The following is a 25491-nucleotide window of genomic DNA, read 5'->3' on the forward strand; positions in this document are numbered from 1 at the left end:
AATAACCGGCGAGCGAACAATTAGAAAATAAACGAGGGTGGTAAAAAAAATTCGGCGGGACGGAAAAAATTACACTTCAATCGCGTGCTACGTTACCGAACCGAAAGATTTGACGCGCACCCGCGGTACGTATACTGCAGGTATACGGACGTAAAGGGTGGGTCCATTTGAATCCGGGTGCGCGCGTATACCGCTGGAATATATTCAAACTAACAGTTGGGGAATCTCCGGTATAGCGGTAGAGCGGTGTATAGGTGACGGCATAATGTGATCCAGTTGGACCGTATACCGGAAAATATCGCGATTCGGCTTTTCCAACGATTGTAGTACGCGATAGCTAGTCCGGTGCAACGGTCCCCTGGGCTTTTTCGAGCTCCGGTGTATCAACAGTTTTAAATTCACCATTTACCGCCACTCGCTACCCCTTGCTATATTTCTATGCGTGTACACTCGATATAATGGAAGAGGACAACGGAACGTGCGATGAAAAAGAAAAGTTGGCCAAAAAAATGAGAAATCCGTTGCGTCCGTAGGCAGAGAGCGGGTATTCCGTATAGGCGCGTTTACCGGCGGACATGTGGGTGCAGAGCGTTCGAATATTTCTCTTCGTATGAGTAGGCCGTACACGTAATGGCGCAATGATGGCGCAGTTCCGTGTCACGTAACGCCAAAACCACCTTGTGCGTTGACGTTCGACCGGTGAATAACGCCTCGTGCCCGTGGGTGGCAATCCGAATTGTAGGTGACTGCGAGGGATGAGACAATCATCTATTGTTTTGCATCGTCATATAGGGATGGGTTTGCGGCGCGACCAAAACTGCTGACAATCGACAGTCGACGGTCAATTATCGCATAGCAACCGCGCGGAACATCGACTATATGTTTATCGGTATTGCGGTATCGGTGTATCGGGAAATCGGGAAATCGGTATTACCCGAGGTTCTGTGAACGCGGAATTAGAGCCTCGACAAGGGTTATGTCGGCTTTCGGGGTATTACGGTGTGGAATAGGGAATTCATCGCGGGTTACTACGCTACCCGAAAGCCGCGTGGCTTGACATTTTTCAAAGACGGATCTCTATTTATGTCGCGTTATTTGCCAAGTGAGTGAATTCGTCGAGGAAGCTCTGTATACGTACTACGGCCGATTTAAGCAAATGTCTTTGATCGAATCAGTTATTACCTTGACAGTGCCGCTAGATGCGCTAGAAGCGGGCAAGGGAGATGTCCTCGGCGAACGAAGAGTACTTATCCATCTCTTGAATTAGAAAATAATGTCAGAGAGTAGCAATTGGCATTACTCGGATGTTATTACTGCAAAAGCATCCGGATCTCCCCTCGTACTACTCGTACCTTACAACCGTAATCGTATATGTATATATATACAGGTATATATATACCTGCCTTCGTCTCCCTGCAATGGCGGCTAATTATTTTACACCGAGTAATTAAGTGACGAAACGAGGCTGCGGGGTTGCGGAATTCGATCTACGTCGTAGGCGTTTCCCTTACTTCAACGTTTCGGGGAGAACAAAGCAGTGCGCTAAACTTCCGTTTGCTTAGCCATCATCAATTTCCGGAGCGCCTGCTGGGAATATCCGACCGCGCGATTCACTCCGGCGGAGCGAGGATTTTCACGATCGTTTACAACATCGGAATCGAGCTAATCCGGGCCACTAAAATTTTCGGATTATTTCCTCCTGGGATATCCGAATATCAGGTATCACACCGTAACTAGAAGTATACGTATACGCGCGGTATCGCGCACAAATGCACACGTGGTATATATAGGTTCGAAATCGGGGAGCCTAAATCAGAAAAGTTTCTGGATTCCTGCACTACATGTTTTCGGTGAAGCGTATCGTTCGGAAGGGGTGAAACCGACGATGGAACAGCGGGGGCTAGTGGCATGTGAATTTTTAATAACTTGATTACCGTAATGCCAACGCGGTGAAATTAATTTAGCAAATTATGAAGTGGCGTTTGAATTCGGAGTATAGGGTATATAATATTACGCGCAGCCTGGTTACGGCCAATTCCTACAACTGCAAATGTTACATAATCCTTTGCAGCGTTGAAAACTGTTTTTCAATCCGCAGAGCTGCGTAATTATCGTACTCATAGTCGTCGATGTACTCGGAGCGATATTGGCGGTGTGACCGAGTGCGCTGGCGATACGACCGCCGAAGCTACTCAACAAAACAAACAAAAAAAAATCAAATATTTGGAAACAGATGATGATACTTTTCCGGTTCGCGTAATACCGCAGATAACGTTCCGTGTTTTAAAATATATACAATCACAGTAACGAGTCCTCTCGAATAAATAACGCGATATTACAGCGGTGCAAGCGCGGCGGCGGCGGCGGCGGCGGCGGTATCGCGATCATAAACTTTGCGGAAGGTTGGCGGTTTAGTAAAAGCTAGAAGCTACCTCTACCTATAGGTGTGCCCACTATAATAGTACCTGTAACAGATTTCTCTCTCTAGTCGTTAGAAATGTCGTTTCGCCTAATTAAGAAAGCCGGCGCCGGCAATGTATTCGGCGTATATTTTTCCTCGGTAGGCCAAGCCGCTGCCTGAGCGGCGGAGTCGACGGCTGTATACCTCTACCCCTAAGGTCGGTCTCGCTATAATAACCCGGGAGACGTAGGTCGGCTGTTTATAATAATAGGTCACCATTATTATATAGGACGGCGGGGTGACAATTGCGATTTGTATCGCTATACTACTCGCCGCAAACTTACTCGAGGTGTACGCGCCCCTGATTAAAACTAGTCACCGCGAGCGCTCCGCTCGCTGCAGTGCAGCTAACGAATCCACCTCGACACCGTAGTGCTTTAAGGGTTGGTAACCGTAATGCGATAGCCGAGTACACCGATATTATCTATCTTGCGCGAGCCGTTGTATGGCAAAACCCTCTGGGAAATTGTCTATGGGTTTCCCCTGCCTCGATCACCCGTGAAACGTATAGCCCGTCGCGTGCGAGTATTACCATATCGTGTCTTGCCTGGGTATACCCAGATGATCCCCCGAAAACCCGTTCAATCGGCTCTTCGTTTCATCAGCAATTTCGAACTCTTCTCCCAAATTGAGAGCTCCGTTTCATACCACTTTCTCTATCCGATAACGCATCGGCCGAACTATACAAATTGCATTTCTTCGCCGAGTCCGAGTGCGGCGCTTTTTCGTTATTCGTTTGGTTTTCGTTGTTGTTTTTTTTTGTTTTGTACGTCACAAAAAGTGCGCGATGATCTAGGATACGAATATGGCGGTTTATCTTTCGTACCGTTTGTGCGTTGTACGTACAATTTCAATTTATGCGGCGCCGGTGGCGGTATGACTCGACGCTTTTCTCGCTCGGTTACGGTCGGTTAGACTTTTGTGCGATGCTCCGTTGGATTTTGCAAGTCGGATGGCTGCTGGAATATTATCGGTGTAGGTACCGCACACCTATGTAAATATACGTATAACACACGTCGACGGCAAATGGCAGCGTGTCCCCGCGTAGGCATAACGACACCGACGCGCGGCGTCGCGACGCTTTAGTACGTCGGGCGCCGTCGTAATTCTCGGAGGGGCGGCGGAGGGGGGGGGGGGGGGGGTGAATTAAACGAGTCTCGCCGATGGCCCCTCGAACCTTCTTTGCGGGGACTCGACTGTCATCCCGTGCAGTTTGTTACGGCGTCGGATGTGTTTGGTCAGCGTATCAAACACGAGAGGACAATATGTACCGCGCATAAACATCTCGCGTGTAATTGAATGGCGAAGCGTGTTACCGAAGTAAAAAAAATACGGCCGTCCGGCGTCGAATTGAAAAGCCGCGAAAAGAAGTGGGAAGCTCTTGAACGCCGTCGGTCCCCCGCAAGTTCGCCGACTGTTTGCAACGTACAAACGTACGAGGTTGAATTCCAAGCTGAATACTCGCGCGTGTGCATGCTCGGTAAATTGCACGGTTTGCCGATCGGTAAGTTCTAACGGGAAGTGGCAACCGCCACGGTTCTGATTAAAGCTCTCGCGCAAATGTTTAAGGACCGATGTCGGACCGACGTTCGAATCTCGTTCGCACCCCTAGTCGCAAAGTTGGCTAATCGAGCGGCCGGGGTACCGTAAGTCCGTGTCAATTGAACGACCGCTACTTTTCATTCGTCGCGAGCGCAGCTTCGGTATTTCCCGTCTAGATGCTTTATCATATGTATACCGTAACGGGATTCGAGGATTTGAGCGACCGTTTCAACCACTCTTAGAGATATCCCCATCCGGCGAACTGAAGTCGCTCGGAGATTGCGACAATTGCGTAATATCGGAAGAACGCACGGCGGAGCTTGCGCCTGGCTCACGTGCATCCCGGTACGTAGGTATATACGTATACATATAAAAACAATCCACCTATAGGGATGCGTCGTCGCACGGAAGGGTATGCGATAAACCGGTCCCACTTTGGGTGAGCGGGTCTAAAACTCGTCCCCGGTGAAACGGTGGCATCGATAGCGTGCGGCGGTGGGTGGGGTGGGGGATATCGATCCGAAGCGGAGGTAAAAAGAACCGATATCGGGCAGCGAGTCCTGCGGGATGACTGGCTTTTCGAAAAATGCTAAGAGACCTGGGCTCTCCGCGGTATACCGTGCCGACGGTCTATTTGCCCGGTGCATTCGTAACGTATTCATGACCGTGCAGTAAAATGTAGAAAACTGCGTTGGCGATGTATAATCGGCGAGCTGCACGGCTCTGCAACTGTACAACAGCACGTGAACCACTCCGGTATACGACAAAATGCAAAATGAGGAAAATTTGCATTCGAACTAGCGCGCTTTGCACCCCGTGGACGCCGACGTCCGTTCATTTGATTATGCGAACGTCCGATGCGTCACGGTATATGTGATACGGCATAATTTTCCACCGTACTTCGGGCGCATACTGCAACGATTATACCTACATCTGTACCGCTACCTGCGGGACGTGCGCGCGTGTCCGACAAATCTGCGCCGTCGATTGTCGTACTCGTAGAAACGCGTAATCAGCTGGCGGAATGTAGACGGGATATTTCGGGGAAACTTCACCGCGCTCGTCTCCTGATTCAAATTAGCTACGGTAAGTATACGTACTCAATTTTCCAGGACACGATACGAGCGAAGTCCGTCGGACCGAAGGTATTCCGCGAGTCGCGGCAGCGCCGATGACACGTGTGCGTGTGCCGCAGTGTAACGCCTCATTAGTGCCGCTGAAAACATGCACCAGCGGAACCGCCGCACTCGTAGTACGAGTCCGGTAAATGCGATGAAATGCAAACAATCGTTACAACCTTGTTTCAAAGACGTGTTTGTAAAGCAAATCGATAAATCAGAACTCGATTCCGGTGACAATTCTATTTAATGAATGTGTACGAGCGAGAAAATTGACGCGTTGCCGCTGGAGATTCGATAATACCAGATGTCGTGACGATCGTCGGATTGAAAATGGCTCTCCCGATGTAAAAATGTAAAAAAAAAAAAAAACATGTACCGCGAGTTTCGAAAGATTTTTTTCCACACAGCGGTAGACCGTAGCGAGAGAGAAGGGAAAAGGGAGTAGAAAAATCCGATATGTACATCGCACTCGCAATCAGTGCAAAGGGGCGAAGTTCCGGTGCATCTGACGCCGTATTTTTCTTACAATTAGTCAAAGTCAAACATAACGGAGCGGTCGGAGTCTTGGCCGGGATCGCCTGCACCCCCGTGCTTTAATCCCTTGTTGGTTAAAACTTGGTAAATTAAGTTGCCCTCTGCGATTCCTCGAAGCAAAAACTCGGTAGGGTATCGCCGGTCCCCTCTCTACTTTCATGGGCGAGCTGTGCGGCTGAGATTACGTGTATTTTGTGCCACTACCGCGTAACGCGCCCACGCAACGGGATTATTTCATCGACGCGGAGCGTTACGGGGGTCACGGGGTTGTAGTCGAACGTTAACGTACGTGGCGCGGTACATATGATATTTGCGTGGATTCGAACGTTCTATGGAGATATTTATTATGGCCGTGCTCTTCACTGGACACACATGCTCGATACCGATGGAGAGTTCCGACGAACCACCACCCGGTTTTCGCGTTGGAATGAAGAGAGAATGTGATTTGAACGGTCGGCTCGTACAATTGTGGCGTGTCCGACGTATGTCCTACCGCAGGTATATCAGACACCTGAATAAAACTGATTATTGCAACGTCGCATACTCACAACAAATGTAGGATTTGTTACAAACATTCAAACGAAATGAATACAGCTGTATATCCAGTTCTTAAAATTCCATTACAGAGTTGCAGGTTGTGCTCCATTTCCATACATCGAATATGTTAGCGGAATATCGCATGCGGTTATTTTCGTGATATGTATACCGAAATACTTTGGATGCAATGAATAACAATGCCTGGAAGAAATTGGATTTGCGAATTACACGCCAATGCGGCGGCGCTGGTTCCGTTTACAATTTTTTCGTCAATTATATGAGAACGGTAATGGCGGTCGGTCCGTTTGTAAAATTGAATTCGGAATCAATTAATGTGCTCGGTTCGAGTTATACATATACGGGGCGCAAGCCGGTTCGGACTTGACGGGGAAACCGAAGACGCGGGCCTTACGAATTATTATTCATAGCGTTCGCGTGATATCGAGGAACTGAGAATCCCCGAAATCGTGCTACGCTTTTATACGTAGGCCGCGTCCTCGGTTACTTTGCATCATCATAGCACCAATTCTATCGAAGTGATTTATTGGCAATCGATTAGATCGCTAATCAATGCGTTACCGATTCAAGTGGTAATTTGCTTGCGGATGCGAGGTATACATTGAAAATTCTCTGTGATTCAGTGCTATCGATTATAGGCACCACTTACCGCCAACGAGGAGCTGCCACTGTGCAATTTTCATTTAATATCAACGCCGACTTTACGCGCCGGGCATTTATCGCCTTTTAGAGAACGCGCGTTATATATATATATTCCGCTAATTAACGATATTCGCTCGCGAGCGGACGTAAAAGAGAGCGGGAAAAAAAGTAGAAAAAGAAATTGACGAAAACAAAAAGGGGAAAACACTCGTGGGTGTAAACGAATCAACGATCGACGGTTTTCAACGCAAATATTATTATCCCTTCCGATTCGAACGACGAAGCGGTTCCGCGTCGATTCGCGCCGACTGAAAAAAATCGCACGCGTCATCGCGGAATGAATCGGCTGATTGGAACGCGATGAAAATTCCGAAGAGATTTCATTTCGCACGCGTTCGTGACGATGCGACGGGGGATCGATTATGGATCAACGATCTCGGGGGTGATAGGCGGCTGTGAAAGGCTCCGCTCTTTTCGAAAGCGACGCAAGAGTAAACACTCGCGTCGAGGACGCCAAGATTTCGAGGAGCTCCCAAACCTCCGAGTCAATGAGGTCGGTTCTGGCGGAGCGCGCGATTAGGGGATGGAACTCGCTGGAAGGGGCCACGAACTATTCCCTTTTCCCAATAGAAGGAAAACTCCGCGGAACTTGACGTAATCTTCAGCTGACCCTTCTCATGGTTGCATGTGCCGATCTCGCGATATATACCCCCCCCCGCTTCCGCTATACCCGAGAGCGGAGAACTTTTCTCTATAGGTGTGTGTGTGTGTAGCGGGAAAAACGAAAACGTACGTATAGCAAAAATAATTCCCTGTCCAAACTTTTCTACCCAATCGAGGTAGTGGGTAATCAGAAGATGAAACTTTGACTCGCGCGGAGGGACTCGGCGCTGCTGTCCGATCGACCGCCCCGCTCGCCACATTTCCCAGACGATGGATATAAAGGATAAGATTCAAATCGACCGAGGCGGAAAAGATTCCTCCTACGCTTTGCGAGCTACGATCAAAAACTATCGCGACGCATTTACTCGCCGATGGAATTTTGACGTTCATTTCCCAAACTGCTCCGGGTTTATGCGTCGCGCGAGTCCTGCGGAACTCGGATTTGTAACCGTTATCGTTCAATTCCGAGGTATTTCGATCCTCGCGTTCCTCCCGAGTCAATTTCCCCGGAGAAACGAGGCGGAGATTCGATATAACGACGCTCTCACTAATCCCGACGGTTTGATCCGCGGCGGATACAAGCCGATCGCGGGTGATCCGTCTCCCGGTGGCCGGGCGAGGACACCCCGTTCGGATCGCGGAGGATCGCCGAGCGAGATTCGCAGCGAGCGCCCGGTGGTCACGCCCGCCGCCTAATGGCTTGTCCCTGTCGTCAAACGGATTGCTTTTTTTCGCTGGAGCTCCGCCCTGATTACAGTTGCCCTGCGATTGATTCCTTTTCGATAATTACGCGCGTTTGATTAATTGTTTCCCGTCGGAATCGCCTCGCGTATCTTCGCGCCGCGCGGCCGGATCGATTCCGAAAATATCATACGTCCCCCGCCTTTTGTCGCGGAATTTGTCGGCGCCGCGGGTATCGGAAGCTCGACACCGGGTGATCCGACGACCGAAAAGTAGTTCACCGAACGTCCGTTTGGCGCGCGCGTACGCGCGGCATTTTTATCACCGCGAACGCGGCGAGGACCCTCGTTACGTGTACGTGGAAAAGCGCGGGGCGACGGTGATTAATCACGCTTAAATGAGGCGATTTAACGATGATTAACTTTGAGCGAGAAAAGTTGTTCCCTTCCGCGTTTCCGTTTCGATAAAAAGAATTTTTCTCGCTAACCGCACGATGCGCGGGGCGCGGGACGGGCGCGATATCGTCGAGCGACTTTCAAAGGGTGGATCCGGAAGTTCTCGCTCTCGGGGGTGCGATTCGCGGGATTCCCACGACTGCAACACGTCATCCGGCGGAGATGTCATTTCCGCGATTGGTAGGTTAAATATTTAAAGAATACGTACGGCCACCTCGAGCGGGAAATCTTAGTTTTTATTCAACAAATGCGGAGAACCCACGGCTGCCGACGGTGTTCCGGGATCTCGAAACTTCTGCCCCTCGGCATTCATATTAATATCGGCTTGACTTTCGCCCGTTGATAAAAGTTGTGAAAAGTTATCGGGTGCCCGTGATCCGTTAGCTCTGAGCCGGCCAACTGTTATATTTCGTTTTCCAATCTCCGAAAAGCTCCGGCTTATACTACCGAACTTTGATTAGACGCAATAAGGGAAATATATATACTTTTCCCTTTATTGACTAAAAACGTCTTTTACGAGGTGGACGACGGTGTTTTATGAGAATGTTTACGGGTTACCGTAACCGAAAGTCCGCGCGCAATCATCCGCCTCATAGCGATATACGTGTTCCGCCGGCGCAGTAATTTTAAAATAACGAACAAATTCCCGTACAGAAATGGTTTCCCGCAGACGCCGTCGCGTTTCGAACGAATCGGCAAATGTATCGACGGTGCATTACGAGGCGTTCGATACATCTACACCGGGAGGCTTTTTCAGCCGGGGTGCCGCTGCACTTGCCCCGTTTCGCCCGTTTCGCCAACCCGATACGCACCACGTGATCGACGCGGGTAATTAATTTTTATTAGTGTACATAGAACGCTGTGAGGTTAGGTTAGTATCGCACGATAGAGGAGGAGGAGGAGGAGGAGTAATTATTACAGGTTATAAATAAAACAACAAAAAAATCACCTACCTTAAGGAGATGGACAACTATAGGTACCTATATACACGTGTACAATGAACGGAATATCCATACACCGAGAAACCAAGGCCATACCAAACCGTACGTGAATTTACCCACCGAAATCCTTCATTTGTTGTGACAAGTGATCGTGTCCGTTCACAATGAATATCGTTAGAAATCGACAAAGTTGACCAGCACTACGTAAATATGTATGATAAAATGATGGAGACTGATGGGAGATTGAACTATTTAAAACTTTAATAAATGAAAAATAAATAATAAATATGACAAGGACAACATATATAAGGTAAACAACAAAAGTGTTTGCCGAGGTGAAGATGACGTTTAATCAATAATCAATAAAATAATGAATTAAATAAATAAATTAAATTTTTTTTTTTTTTTTTCTTTCTCTTTCTTCTTCTTCCTCTTTGCACATGTTCATACATAACCACGTATGTATAGATATGTGTAAAGACGTATATGTATATATATATATATGTGTGTATATATATAAATATATATGTCATAATATAAAAGGTAGGAGGGGGTCCAAAGACTGTCGGAGCACAGCGCGTATCCCTTGATATTAGATATCCGTTGAGGGGTCTCCAAACAGAATGCCTGTCTCTTTCATCTACGTGGTAAGTTTTTGATCTTTGCAGCGAGGGATTCGACTTTGGGACGAAGACTAATTCTATGTTTTGATTTGCGTCGGCAGTCGGCCGTTGGAAATTGCGAAAAATTCTACAGGTGCGGGAGCATCGTATCGCGTCGAATTCACAACGTCCGAATATATAAGCCTCCGGTTTATTGCACGATATATATCCGTAACAAACAGGTTGTTCAGAAACCCCTTAACCGTCCATCCGTTTCCTTGTATTTGCTATTCATATATTCATTCAGTTTAACTATATCACGTGTCTAAAAGTAAGAAGGCGTCATTCCCACTCTCATTCACGACGCACATATAATACGTCTCTTGTTGCCCCCTTAGACAAGCGATATCTTAACTTCTGCTTTAGCTAACCTAACAATATTTTACTTTATATTACATTATCATCATCATCGTCATTATCGTCATCATTATTATCATTATTGTTATTACGATGGTTATTTCTCTTGTTATCGTTATTATATAGTAGTTGTATAATTATCATTATCATCCTTATAGTCGTACTCGTATTCTTATATTCTCATTATCGTAACGTAATCATTACTATTTCGTTTCGTCTGATTATCATTATCGTAATTATTATTGTTGGTATTAATATAATTATTAACATTATTATTATTATTATGTTGCTATTATTTTTTATTGTTACCACTAGTATTATTATCATCATCGTTCGGATCGTCGTGATTTTAATTCCGATGCGTCGTCGCGAGGCCGGCTCCTCAACGAGGGAGAAGGAGTCGATGGAAGAGCACCCGGAAGAGAGAAAAAAATAGAAGAATGAACAGGAGCGAGCGAGCGGGCCACGAAACGTCGTCATCCGTTAACAACCGTAACGTCGCGCGTCGGCACAGGTGAGAAAAAAGGACGAGATCCTTCGACAAGAGTGCGGCGTTGCATGTCGGGTCCACGTTCCGAATGGAAGTCATCGCGGTAGTCGGCGAAATCTAACCCGAGTTTATCCGTAGAAGGAGAAATTTGCGCAAGAAAGACGCGAGACGGGGACGAGAAGTACGGAAGGGGCACAGGCTGCCCCGGAGAAAATGAAGCGTCGAAAGGACGACTACCTCGAGGATAACGCAGCTTTATATTTTACGAGACGGACGGATGACGAGAAACCGTCGTCCTCACCGTGAGCTGCCCTTGCCACGGTTGCGAACTTCCGGGAACAGGTCGCCAAAGAACTTTGGCAGCGTTGTACGAGAAAGAGCGAAGGTCGGAAGGACGAAGGCGAGCGAGGCGTCCTGGGGTAGGACGCCTCGTGCGGGAATTGGAAGCGTTGAATCGAAAAGTGCTGCGGCGAGGGATCGACGTTCGGGTACCTGACTCATTTCATCGGTGGACCCGACTTGATGTGTTGACTCGACGAAGTCCAGCACACCTCATTCGCGTGCGATCTACTGGTAGGGCCCGAACGCTCGGAAAAAGTAAAGTCAGAGATCGGCCGAGCGACCCCCGACGCCTTATTAACGGTGGAGACCATGCCGACGGAGAAGAACCATTGAAACTCGATATCACATTGGGTGCGGGACAGCGGGACATCCTTCGCGCCGAAAAAGGTGACCCGGACCGAGTCCACATCTGACGGTGTCAAGACGGTGTGGGGCGATGAGAAAAAGACCTATCTCGAAGTATGATGTGGTAAAACGGTTTCGAGGTAGTGTCCGGGTGACAGAGGGAGGAGTTTTGGTCGTCGGTACAAACCTGCGAGTCCGACTGCACCCCGTGCGTATATGAATGCATTTGCTCCTCCCTCCTATTAAAAAAAAAAAAAAAAAAAAAAATTATGGTCGCAGTTGTTATCGTTGTCGTGACTATCGTTACTCTCACGATTGTTATTAAATTTCTTATTTATTATTATAGTGATAATTATTTATTATTATAGTGATTATTATCATCATTATTATTATTATTACGATTTTGATTATTATCAATCTTATTAGAATATAATTATTATAATTATATCGTTATTATTTTCGCCCGGTCGCTTCGTGTATAGCATTTGCATCGTGAATTCGCGGTGAATTGAAAAATAAAATAAAGTAAGAATATCGCGCCGCTGATATAATAATAATCCGATGCCGGGGAGTTTTGAATCGTGGTGAATGCCGAAAAAAGAATTAGCTAGCTTGTAGAATGCCCCGATTTTAATTATTTGGTATATGTCACAGCGTACTTATATCTACCGTAAACTTATGCGCACCGATGCACCCGATCTTCAACTTTTTCTGTTCATCTTTCCGGCCGCATCGTGCGTAAAAATTCACAGTGCGATACGGTCTAACGAAGTTCATTTCTCGAAGCCGAGAAGTCAAAATTTGATAGAAAAAAAAAGACAAGCTGCAGCAACCACGAAACGTTTTAAGCATATTATTGGTAAAGTTTCGATTCCCCTATCGACGATGTATGCCCGGCGCCCACACTTACGTCGCACTTATATATCGTCGATACAAAAAACGGCGGGGCACAATATGTATAACATAGTTCCCTTGGAAATATGATTTTTGTGCATGGGATTCGTATGCGAATTACCTACGAATGAAACATAGAATGTGGATTGTTTTCATTCTGTTTTTTTATTAACGGTTATTATTTCTTTATTTTTCAAATCGAAATGCTATGAAGTTGAATCGCGTGTCTTGCTCGGACGGGCATGTTCTTTGGTATGTTCTCTGTAGAAATAATAAAAATAAGGACCATTTTCGAATGGGCCGTCGTTATCGCCTTCTACCGGCAATTCTTTCGGCCGTCCAATTAGTCGTGAATTCGATTGTTCGATTAATTTGGGCCCGCATCGTCGGGAGTAGATTAAAAATTCTTCTAGTCTATCGTCTTAATAGTTTTGGTTTCGATTTCGGACTACTTTCTTCCAGTTCACGAGATCCGCCCCGTCAATTATCGTACGAGATCTGTTCTCACGTTCGCTTTTGCAGTCGGCGTATCGCAAAATTATTTCATTACAAGTGTTCCCTCTGCGCCTGCGATCAAAGTCGTTCGAGATAATTGTCCGATATAAGGCCCGATCATATATGGGGGCTATCGTATCGTCGTCGCGTTTCGGTCCTAATTTGATTCGGAGGGAGGGAGGGGGAGGGGCTCCGATCGTTCGTTTATCGGGCCCCGAGACTTTATCGCTAGCAGTAGTACGAGGTGGAGAGCCCGAGCTTGCAGGAAAATGGCGCCCTATGGCGGCTGTACGCACTTCCGGTGCTCATCACGTCCTTGTTCTCGCAACGTAGACCCGTGAAACCCTCTGCGCATCTGAAACAGAAAGAGAAAATTGCCTGAATCCGGTGAACCTTGTACCGCGCATATTTTCTTCGTACGTTGTTTTGCCCCATCTTTTGCATCGAGGCACAATTTCGCTTGTATTTGGTTTTTTTCCCTGCCCTCCTTCGCAGATGCGGAAAGCGGAACGAGAATCGTGCGAGTGAATTTCGTGGGACTGTTATTTCTATACGTGCGTAATGAAATAAACCCCCTCGGCAACGGCGGGTGGGCGTTGGACGGACGCTGGACGGATTAGATCAGAGAGACGGGTGATTAGCGCGGAAACCAAACTAGCGTGAGGCGATAAAAATAAGTTGGCCGTAATAACAGGGTTACCTCAACTTTGTATATTACACGTAAACGTTTTCGGCCGGCAGCTTCTCTTCCGTCCAAATCGAATTGATGCCAGACGGGCAAGAAACTTGACGAAAACGACGCGAACCGCAAAACAATGAAGTCTAGAAGTTATACATCGGGGCGAAAGAGTTTGGATGAGAAGATCGATCGGGAAAAGTAGTCGAACCCGTGACCCCCTGCCGGGACCTCGCGGCAATTTAGGACCTCTCTGACCTTCGGAGAACACTCGGAATTAATGTATGTGTACACAGTGCACGGCGCAATGATTTGCCGCCTAATTTCCATCGAAATTTGCGAGCACCCGCTCGCGGTGAAGAATTCGAAGAGACTCGCGTTACGATTTCATCGACGTGGATTCCCGGAGAAAACGAAGAACGGAAAAAAACAAGAGAAAAATTTATCGAGATTATTTGTCGAGGCAAAATGAAATTGCGATGCGCGTGTGGGATTTTTGCGGAAATACATTTATTTGAAAACTCTTTTCAGGGAAACTCCGCGACTCTTCGAGGTTGAAAGAAAATTTTCAAATCTCATAAGACACAAGGCAGGAGATACGAGCCGGATGAAATTTTTCATCAAAGGGTGCTTAGGATGGAATTTCAACGAACGGAGGAGGGGGTAGAAACGGAGAACGGGGAACGGGGAACGGGGGACGGGGAAAACCGTTGCAAGTGCTCGAGGGGGTGGTGAGTGAAATTACCAGGGAGCCGGATAAATATGGAGACCGCGATACAGCGTGAGATATTACTTAGGAAAACAAGAGCAATTTCGTTCCTGAATTATTATTATAATTCCCGGTGTCACGACGTTACTTTGTCGACTGCACCGCTTACGTGCGGCGGCACCCCGCTAGCTCGCGAGCTATCGCCCGCCCCCGTCACGCTGAATTGTCCGTTAATTGATACAAACTGCACCGTAGAGTGTTTGGGACGGAAGTGTGAAAGTGGAGCCGCGACGCCGGGGGTCACGACAAAAAAATCGACTCTCGTATAGCGTGCGATCGACCGCTACACGCCTGCACGACGCCTTCGTTTCTTTCGTATCTCCTCCCCCCTCCGCCCTCCGCCCCCGACCGCCGGGAAATTCGAGTTCGAATTCGGGAGGAGACTCGCTTCTTTTCTGGATTTATCTTCGATCTTTTTTGGGGGTGCAGGGGGTGGCGGCGAATGCGAGATATGTACATCGAATAGCACCACCGTTCGGGGTGACAGTCACTTGTCTGGAAAATTGGAACGTCGCCTCTATTACGTCGATGTAGTTGTGAACCGGAAACGTCCCGAGGCTAGAATCTAGAAAAAGTCCATTCCGCGGAACCTCCGCGAGTGCGAACAACTGTGACAGGGAAGAGGTAGGTAGGTGCGCGTTACGTGTTCCTACACAGGCGTTTGCGGGTAATTTTTTTTTTATTTTTCACTTTCTTTGATCCGTTGTGGAAATCTATCAAAGCCACGCCACGCGTACGGGTTATTTCATGAAATATGACAGCCACACGTTACGCGCGATCGGTGACAGCCTGAAATATTTCACGGTGGTTTGGGGCTGGCTTAACGCGTGATTCGCCGAACATCGATTCTGTCCATTTTTCATCCCGCCGCGTACGCGTACGCGTGTGTTGACCGACCGCTGTTGCGTTTTTCCCCACATACCGCATTTCCCACATACCTACGCGAGACTCCCGATGCCTTTTTACACGGTCGCGAAAAAATTTCAGCGCAGCTAATAAATATTCCGACCTTTCCGGGTGAAATTGAATTAGCGAATCATCGATTGGTGGAAATCAATCGGCGGGGTCGAAATATAATCCTCCTGCTGAATATCTATACTCGCGAGTATACCTCGTTGCGGGAGTTCGACAAGATCGTGGATTGCGGCAAAGAATATATTTCGCCCGCTTTTTAGGGACGATTAATTATGTTAAATGTTTTGGCTCGTTGGATTTCACGAGCTTTTAAGTAGTAAAATGGGCGTTGATTAGAAGCTACGACGAAAAGCACTCCGATTCGATTGGGGATGGCGTGGGGGGGGAACTGAGGGGGTTCGTCATTGCCGTGGAACTTCACCGCCGCGGTGTTGGCCCAGCTGCTATCATCGGAGGCGTACGTCGCGGATATAACCCCGCCGAAACCTCCGGAGTTTAATTCTATTCCTTCGATCCCTCCTCGATTCTCGCCCACCCTTTTTCAAAGTGCCCCATTTTAAAGTCGTTCGTCTTCGCCGATGTCGATGGCTCAGCTGCGAAAATACGCCGTCGGTGCGAGTAGCTTTACGGCGGTTAATTCGTACGTCAAAAACCTAACCGTCGACATTTCACCCGGAATCCCTAGGTACGCGCGAATAAAAGTGGATACTCGAGTGGATACGAGTACGTTAGGGCGGATCGAAAAAACTGAAAATTGTTGGCGACCCCCCAAAAATCGACGATGTCGCTGATAGAAAGTTCTCTGTGCAAGGCTTCGATTTTTTGAATTTTTCTAGGAGGCGCGCGGGACGCTCAAAATCGCCATTTTTAGAATAAAATTTACTGTGGCGATCATAAACGAAAGCAGATGGTTCCAAAAAATCTGAGGTATCCAGATGTGTACTTTTTCGAACTCAATATTAACAAGTGGTTCATATCTTCGAAAAAAATCTCCGAAAATCAATATTTTCATGATTTTTCAATTAATGAGCATTGATATTGGTGCTTTTTAGTCACAAACATTTTTGTATGTCTTCCATCTGGTTTTTCTGCTGAAACTCGGCATCGGTCGGTATCAAAAAAAAAACATGGAAGACATACAAAAATGTTTTAGATTAAAAAACACCAACATTAATGCGTATTCATTGAAAATTAACGAAAATCTTGATTTTCCGAGATTTTTTTCAAAGTTACGAACTATTTGTTAATATTAAGTGAATGTGGGTTAGAAAGAGTTCACATCTGGGCACCTCACATATAAAAAATGTAGAATTCTTGGAATCATCTGCTTCCGTCTATGAGCGCCACAGTGAATTTTATTCTAAAAATGGCGATTTTGAGCGTTCCCCGTGCGCCCCCCAGAAAAATTAAAAAAATCGAATCCTTGCACGGAGAACTTTCTACCAGCGACATCTTCGATTTTCGGGTGTCGCCAACAATTTTTAGTTTTTTCGATCCGCCCTAGCCCTTTCCAATCGAATTCCGATAACGAGACACCGTGATAAAGGCAAATAAATTTATTATAATAATGAACTCGCCGCGTTCGCGACGCTCTCCAACGACCGTTCGAAGTTGACGTAACTTCGCCCGGTGAACCGCAACCGAAACTGTACACGCTGCGAATGAGAGTTTCGGAATTCTCGTGCACGTCGTAGTGCACTCCGCGTGTGGATCTCGAGTTGCAGTGTAGAGATTTCGAAAGTCATTCGGGCAGACACCCGTCGCGGTTCGCCGTTGCCACCTCCGAAAGTGTATATAGCCAGTAGGTAGAACACGATAGAACTATGCGGAGTTGCGAATGTCGCCACTCGTCGTCAACACCGCGTTAACCGTACAAGAATTTCAATCAACTCCCGAAGTGGACGCTAAAACGTCCGTCGAAACCGCACAGTCGAATGTAAGAGTTTACCTCGACCGGAAATGGAGGGCGTTAGTTCGGTGAAAAATGTATACGGGCCGCACCGCTCGCGATGAGATGTTTTCTGAAATTCGCGAGTGAAGCGCGGCGTTACGCCGACCGCAACGGGTCGCGACTCTCGAATCGTTGGGTACGTCCGTAACGTGTTTTCCGTTTTCCGAACCGAGATGATAAATAACGCGCCGCTACGTCGAACGGCAAACAATACGAAGACACGGCGCGAATAGAGTGCCGAATAGTTTATCCTGGCGGAGTGAACTTCAAGTGGGTGATAAACACGAGAGTCCAAATAAATAAATGAATATATGTTCGAGTACTCGGAGCGAAGGGGAAAACAAAGGGGCAGTCGCGGTAATCGGCATTTTTTGTAGCGCGACATACGGAAATAGCTCGGCGCCGGAAGTGGTTAGAGGGTCGGCCGTTGAAGATCTTTCGGTGTCAGTGGGTTCCATATGGCGCCGGGTCCACGTGGATGGGTTTGGTAATAGCTTGTTGTTCGAGAATGAATTATTTCTGTCCGCGTGCGTCGCGTAGCGTCCCGGGGTCTTTTCGGCTCTGAGAAAGATAAACACGTGAAAAGGACGAGATGAAGACGGAAGTGGATTTACACCGTATACCTCTGTATTAGCGAACGCGGCGCGGATCGTCATCGACGAACTTTGAGATCCTAATGTATTTTACAAAGTTCCGAATGACGGCTGTAGGGTAACAACGAGGAAATCCGATTGCTCGATCAGCCTTGGCGATTTCATTTTTTTCCAACCAGCAGCGGGTAGTGCGAATATGAGAAAAAAAGAAGCTGGTAGTTGGATTAGGATTACGCAAGGACGCCATTATCGGGAAATAAGATTTTACTTTGAAAAGTCTCCTCCTCCTCCTCCTCCTCCACCGAGAGAACGAACGTGCTTCTATACATAATATGTACGGGTAAAATGACAAAGTAAACTATGAGCGCGTAGAACATCGGTATAGCAGGTCGAAGAATACTCGCGAACTGCATTGTACGTCGAGAACGCGAGGGAGCATTAACGCTCGGGGTATTAAGCGAAGGGCTGTTGGTTTTTTTAAAAAAAATTGAAAAATCGAAATAACGAAATCAACGTTGAGGCGTGAAAGCTCGATTATGCGACGCCCGCGAGTTCGTCGCACGCGCCGTAATCCGGTCGAAATAGAAAAAGCGGTTTCACAGATTTCGTCGACAGATTTGCCGATGGAATACGGGCGGTGGTGTACGGTGGCGGAACGCCTGGCTGAACGGTTAATCTATAGGGATTATCTCGGATGATCGCGTCTTCGAGACTGATTTATGTCGACGAAAATGTGCCCGCCGGTTCCGCCGCAGGCTCACCTTGGATCGTTGAGTCACCCACTCCGTCGAATCTCGGTTGCATTATCAAGCTGAATTTTCGCATTCTCTCTAGAAAATTTCAAATGAGAACATTCCCCGCTCACGACGGAGATGGAACTCCCCACGAAAGGGACGACGGTGTCTGGCGGCTGATCTCGGGGGTAACGAGTCTTCGGGGAGAAAAAAACGAAGGGCACCCTAATCGTGGGCTCGCTAATGAGTGTGGAGATTTTCACATTTTGTTAAAATAGAAAAGTCCTACAGCCGAAATGCTACGTGCGTCGTGAAGACCCTGTCGCTTCCGGTATAGGGTCGCGATGCAAAAAAACTTGAATAAAAATTTTTCCACGTATCTCTATTACCCAGCGTAGTTTCAAGGTATGCGAATTCTAAATTCTCCTTAGAGAGTTCGAGCTTGACCCGCGACTTCGAATCTCGTGGGCTGATACAGTGCAGACGTCACTTTCAAAGTGCCATTACTCCAACGCTCGCGACACTTTGGGGCTAAAGATAAAACTCGCGTCACGGGAACGCGGACGGCGGCTTCCCGCTAGCCTCGCGGTTTAAACGAATGTAAGCTCCGACATCGAGACGAGCCGCAAGGGCGAAATACGAGCCCCGTTCAACTCTGGCCCTTATTCTTGATATACTTCCAGAGTATGCTGGATTGAGTGACATCGTTATCGGGAAAAGTTTTTTGGTGATCGATAGAAATTATAAACTCGAATCGATTAATTAACGAAAGAATTGATATCGAAATTTTTGTGGCCTGTCATTGGCAGTAGAATCGGGGAACCGAGAGACGGCGGGGACAATGGTTTCATTTGATTAATTTCTCCGTCGTTTTAATTAAAATCCTTGAGGTCGGACTTTCTTGAGCCTCATAATGGAGTAGCCGTTCGAAAATAACCGAATCCGCATCAAAGCCAATCCGATGGGCGAATGAAAAATGGAAGACCATCGCGAACGAACCTCATCATATTCGTATTCTCAAAACCAGCGAACAAGCGGTAAATGAAAAAAATTATTTTTTCAGAGCGGTACTTTTCTTTTTTCCACCTAAACAAACTGTTTGCACGATATACTGGTCAATGTTTTTCTTTGCCGGTGTATCCCGAAGCTCGATACTTGGATTATGGGCTCGGCTCGGCAAAACTGTTTGATAAAAAAAAAAAAAAAAAAAATTATCAAAAAAAGAAAAAAAAAAAAAAAAAAACACAGAAAACTCCCAGGACTCGGGAGAAACGGCGCGTGCCGGCCGTGCCGTTCGACGAATCCGCGGCATAAAACTCGAGGTTCTTTTTCAACGCGTTTTTCATTTTCCGCTCGCAATCGTGCAGATTCTCCGCTTAGTTTCTTCCACTCTTGTCTCCCCGCGAACCAGACACGGCATGCAAATTATCGATATGACCCGATACCGAAGAGGATTACGTAACGAGGAATCGCGTAATTCGGCGGATAATCGGCATGAGCGACGGGAGGCGGGGGAGTAGGAGGCGCATTGGTTGAAAAAAATTCTCGGTAAATCCGTCAGCGGCGGCCATAATACCGTCGCGTCGGTGGTACGATGATCGGTGAGGTTCGGCAGCCGCGGTGGCTGTTCGTAACCGTCGCATCCGTTTCGTCGCCCCGGAATCCCTCGGTTCTTCATCACTGGGGGGGACACCGAGATTCGCGAGTCCCCCCGCTCTGACTCGTACTTTATACCCGGAGCTGCCTGTGGCCAATTTTTAGACGAATAAATTTCTTTATTTTCGATCCTATAACCGCGAGCTCGCGTCTGCATCGGCCAGGTGTATCTTTTCCGACGCAGTTTTTGGCTCGCGTTCAAATCCCCGCAAATGTTTTGGCTAGCTATCGAGGTACCGTAGTGTCTACCCGGTGCGTGACGGCGCGGGAGACGCCTTCGAATCCACGGGAATCCGTCGAGCGATGCAGTCTTTTATCTTCACTTGTCGAGAGTGCCGCTCGCGCTCATTCTCCAGCTCGCCCATATATGACCGTATACGTGCGGTGCACGCGTCGTCTCTCTATTTGTGCGGGAAAATCTCGGCGGTTCTTTGTTTCTTTTTTTTTTTTTTTCTTTGCTTTTTAGGGATATTTTTCACGGAGCGGCAGCGACGAGTGCGAATAATTTCACCGTATATTCCATTCAATTTCGAATCATTTCTCTCTCGCGTTTCATGGGGATGTAAATATTTTTCTTCCGCGATGGTGAATAACCGTATAGTAAATGATTAGCCGTCGAGATAAATGCTGCCGATAAAATTTTAATACACCGACGGATTTAATTCTATACAACCATTTATTCGCTCACGGCCCACCGTCGTGGTGCGAGGAATATTTATTAACATATTTTGCGCGGTTGAATATTTCGACGGTCGGTCGGTCGGTCGGTCGGTCGGTTGGCCTATTTATACGAAATTCGATTATATTTTTATCCCCAAGCGAAGCGCGTATATTTCGGAACCTTCTTTTAGGTGACCGTGTCGCGTAGGTGAGGAACAACTTCTACGAAACAGGCGGGTAACCTCCACACCTCTTACGAGTCGGGGGATGCCGTAATAAAGGGCGAACTCGACAAACGCCAAACTACCGCGCGACGTTCCAGATGTCCGGAATCGCAATCAATCCGCCCGTTTCCGGTCGAGGTCAATCGTCACGCGGAAACGACGGATACGCGATAGCCACACGGTCCGCCGTACGGCGACCGGTATAAAATCTTCTATGAATAGAATATTCAACGTTTCGTGAAACACGCGTCTCGGTAATCATTTCGGATCGTAAATTAATCCGTAAATTTAAATCTATGCAAAAGTCTCGATTGTACCGGTCACGATATTGTTTTCAATATTACGCAACGCGACGAATTACCCCGACGAACGAGTACGATCGCTGCTCCGTCGACATCGCCGATCATCGTTCCAGCGCCATAAAGATGCCACTCGAATTTCTCTCCGTTCGTCTCGATACGCAGTTTGCCGAATATTCGACGAAATCGCACGGCGTGAATTGGGACCCGTCAAACAAAAGCGCGTATCGAAGAACATGATTCGCCAGGGTGAATCGAAACTGACGTATACGGCCACGGTCCATACATTACACCCCGCTCGTAGTTTCTTTTTTGTTTTTTTTGTTTTTTTTAAATTATCGACTGATTCTCCATCAATTTATCGTTTATCGCCCCATCTAGCGATAGCTATTGTTGTTATCGCCCGTTTACACCCACACCGTATACGCGGTCTGCTGCGGGTGGTGCGGTTTCCGAACGTCATGAATTACGTATGATTTTGTATTCGCCGCCCAACACTCCGTGCCGCATGAAAAAAATAGCAGCCGGGGAGCAGAGAAAAAAAAAAAAAAAAAAAAAAAAAAAAACGGAGGAAAAGAAAAGAACCGCAGAGAAGGGTAGGAAAAAACATTCCTGACCCCGAACAAGTATCCCACGGACGCGACAGCGGCGAGGGCGAAATGCCAAAGGCAAAGAAACTGATGTGCCACTCACGCTGTCCCCCGTCTCTCCTCCTTCCTCCTTCCTTTTCCCTCCGCGCCAGCTTATATCAATTTCCCAGCTAAATAAATCATTATCGCAGCGGAGCAGCGCTTCCTCCGTGATACGGAGTATGTTTCCGAGGGACAGAAGGGCGGGCTTAACGACGCAGCTTAACATGGGGAGTTGCAACTGGCGAGCGCCGCGCGGGACTAGCTGCGGAGATTAATTATACGCCGGTGCAAATTAACGACGCTTTTCTTTCGGGCCTCGATTTCCTCCGAGTATTTCGCGATCGCTGAAATATCGCGACGTGACCGCGGAGAGGCGGCGGGTAGCCGGGAGTATCTATGCGACGATTCGATTCCATCATCGCACGCGACCGTCTGGCGGGTAGCGAGGATAATTTACTCCGAAAGCGAGACGGAGAATGTTTTTTGCTATATTTGCATAAATAGCGCTTTAATTCTGCGGGCAACACGGAGCTCGTAAATAACGAAACGTCTCGGGTAAGGATAGCGCAATACTTTACGATGACAATTTGAAGAAGCGGAGACATTTGCAGCGCGACGCAACAATTCGAGTCTGAACTATTACCAGATACAACGTGAAACTACGCCGCTATACGCGCGCGGTACAAACGAACCGCCACCCCGTCGGGGGTGGTAGGCGTGCGCAACGCTATTTCCACGATTTATCCGGCAGCCTTATCGGATAGCGGGTAGAGACGAGCGGTAGAAAGAGGAACGAGACTCCGCAGAATCGGTGCATACATGCATCTATTGGTTCATTGCTGTTCGTGAACGGCTTATTGGATCGCGGGTTCAAAGGGTGGGGGAGGACGGGGGGGGGGGGGGGGGGGTCTGAACGCCGTTTCTTGCGTAAATCGATCTGTTCGTGGGTAACGGTCGCGATCGATGTACCTGCAGCATCGGGGCTTTCGGCGTTATTATCTGCCCCGACCTTGCGGGCTGTTGCGACGAATAGAATCGCTCTAGGATAGAGCGTCCCTCCCGTTATAGGTGTGGAGGACTCGTCGTCGTTCAAGGTGGAATGTATTTCCTCGTACACGTATTTCCATTTCCACCGAACTCGCGGAGGGTTCGCTCGATTGTTGGCGGTTGAAATTCGTGTATACCGGGTATTACCTTTTCAGATATAGTTGTACGAGCTTCTAACCGACCTACCCGATGATTAGAGCGTAACGTTCGTCAATTGATTGCGGATTGATTCTCCGAATCTCTTCGCCCGGTGTCTACTTGCACGTATACATCGATACATATACATATATGCATACGGTGAATACCGCGAGCATTTGTGTCTATTTGAATATGTACGGTCCAGCGGGGAATTACGGTCGAAGATTTCCCAGAAACTTCTGGTGATAATTGGAGCAAAAAAAAATAGGCAGAAAATTTTTCCGTCTACCCTCCAAAAAAATCGTTGTTGAAAATTTTATATCTTGAGAATGAATTCTGTAGTACTTTTTTTGTAACGTGCCCGTCAAAATTAACTTCACCTAAAACTTTGCCGACAAGCCATGTAGTTGAGGGTAAAAAAAACGAAAATTTTGAGTAGACCTGCATCGGACGCGCGCGAGGCGTTCGGTTTCATTTGTTGTTGGAATTTTTATCCCGTAATTTTTTCAATTAAATGGGGCATTCCTGCACGTCAAACGGGCCACTTTTTCCAAAAATATTTTTCGAACTTGTCCAAACTTTTTCGACGTCTTGAGGGATCTCGGAGACTATGCTCAAACCATTTCTTAACACCAAAAGCTACGATTTGTGGTAAAACTTACGATTTTCGACGTTTCCGCTATTTTTGACATTTCTTCCCCGGTGGGAGCAAAAAAAAAAAATTACTTTTCGTACGTTCACGTGCAATTATCCATTTTGTTGGAACCAAAATACATGACCACGTAAACACGTCTTAAAAATTGTAATGCCACTTTTCTCAAAACTCTCTTTGTCTAAAACTTTTTTTCAATTTTTGAAATCTAGTTCATTTCGTCTACTTTAACACCTGTGAATTTGAAAATAGGTCAAGAATCACTGAAGCGTGAGATGGGCGTCAATCGAGTCAAGTTGGCAATGAATCCCATCGAGATGTCCTTAATTTTTTACTTTTTGGATCAATAAATTGGCGATGACTCGATCAATTTTTAGAAAAATGATCAATTTCGATTGTGAATTCGGATTCTCGAGCTGGAAGTACCATAGAAAATTTTGTTCAAAAAAAAAAAAGGTCGAATTTGGTCCCAATTTTAAGAAAAATCTAAGGCTATAAGCTTGACGTTTTTTTGACTTGGCAATTTTCTATTTTATCGAAACACCGTAAATTGGCAAAATCCAACGGCACCAATCGTTACACGCTTATTTCGCTGCGCAAATTTAGAAACACGACGCCCATCTCGGATTTCGAGTTTTCATCTCACGTTTCGAGTTTCGATTGTCAATCCACCATTTAAAACAGGATGTCGCGTCGAGTTCGGTAGAACTTTTTTTTACCGAGTATCCAAATTGATTTTCATTCATGTTTATAACGTGTGCGATTCCGCGAGTTGAACGGTATACGTATAGGGCTGGGTCAAAATTAGGAAGTGGGTTCGAGTAACCGTTTTCCAACCTTCGGGGTACTTTTGAGTGAAAACCGATCCGAGAAGCTTTTTGCGCGGGGATTCGGGATCCATCGAATACGCCTTAACGAAAATCCCGTTCAGATCCGACGATGCAAATCGCAGTTGTCAGTCACTCAACAACGCGCGACCTACATTCTTGGACAGCACCGGCGATAAAGTAGGAAAAAGGGATACTCACACCAGAGATTTCGGCATTTCGCAAAGTGTCGGTGCAAATTGACCCGTACATTACTCGGACGTTCGTCGTGCGGCGGGCGTATTTTGACGAGCAATTTTGTCGAATAACAGTTGGGAGCACAAAGTCAACAAGTCAAGGGTGGCTGACGTAAACAAATGACTCGCGGATGGGGTTTCCTACGTTAAGGGGTAGGATTTACGGTTCTTGGGGTGAGGAGGGTTGAAAAAGTTTGCATTTAAGCATACTCTGGAGCCATATCGCAACAATAGGCACTTGAACGAGCTTCTTACGTATTCAGGAATTGGAATTCCTTCGTTTTCTTTCTTTTTTTTTTTTT

At 47.0% G+C, this 25491-nt stretch overlaps 1 protein-coding gene across 3 annotated transcripts in view; it reads right to left on the reverse strand.

The window, feature by feature from the left end:
• The window catches only part of LOC105683019, a 141399-nt gene that overhangs the window by 9311 nt on the left and 106597 nt on the right, over positions 1–25491 (reverse strand). For 2 of the 3 annotated variants that reach the window (XM_048651069.1, XM_025746497.2), the window contains exons 5-6: positions 13477–13535; positions 1183–1257 (exon numbers count right to left, since the gene is read on the reverse strand). In XM_048651069.1, coding sequence (XP_048507026.1) covers positions 1205–1257; positions 13477–13535 — 112 coding nt within the window. In that variant the 3' untranslated portion in view covers positions 1183–1204. Of the gene's footprint in view, positions 1–1182; positions 1258–9921; positions 13536–25491 lie in introns of those variants that run through there. The other variant, XM_012395301.3, reaches the window with a different exon arrangement.

Source organism: Athalia rosae, chromosome 2 (assembly GCF_917208135.1).
Source record: "Athalia rosae chromosome 2, iyAthRosa1.1, whole genome shotgun sequence".
Taxonomy (NCBI): domain Eukaryota; kingdom Metazoa; phylum Arthropoda; class Insecta; order Hymenoptera; family Athaliidae; genus Athalia; species Athalia rosae.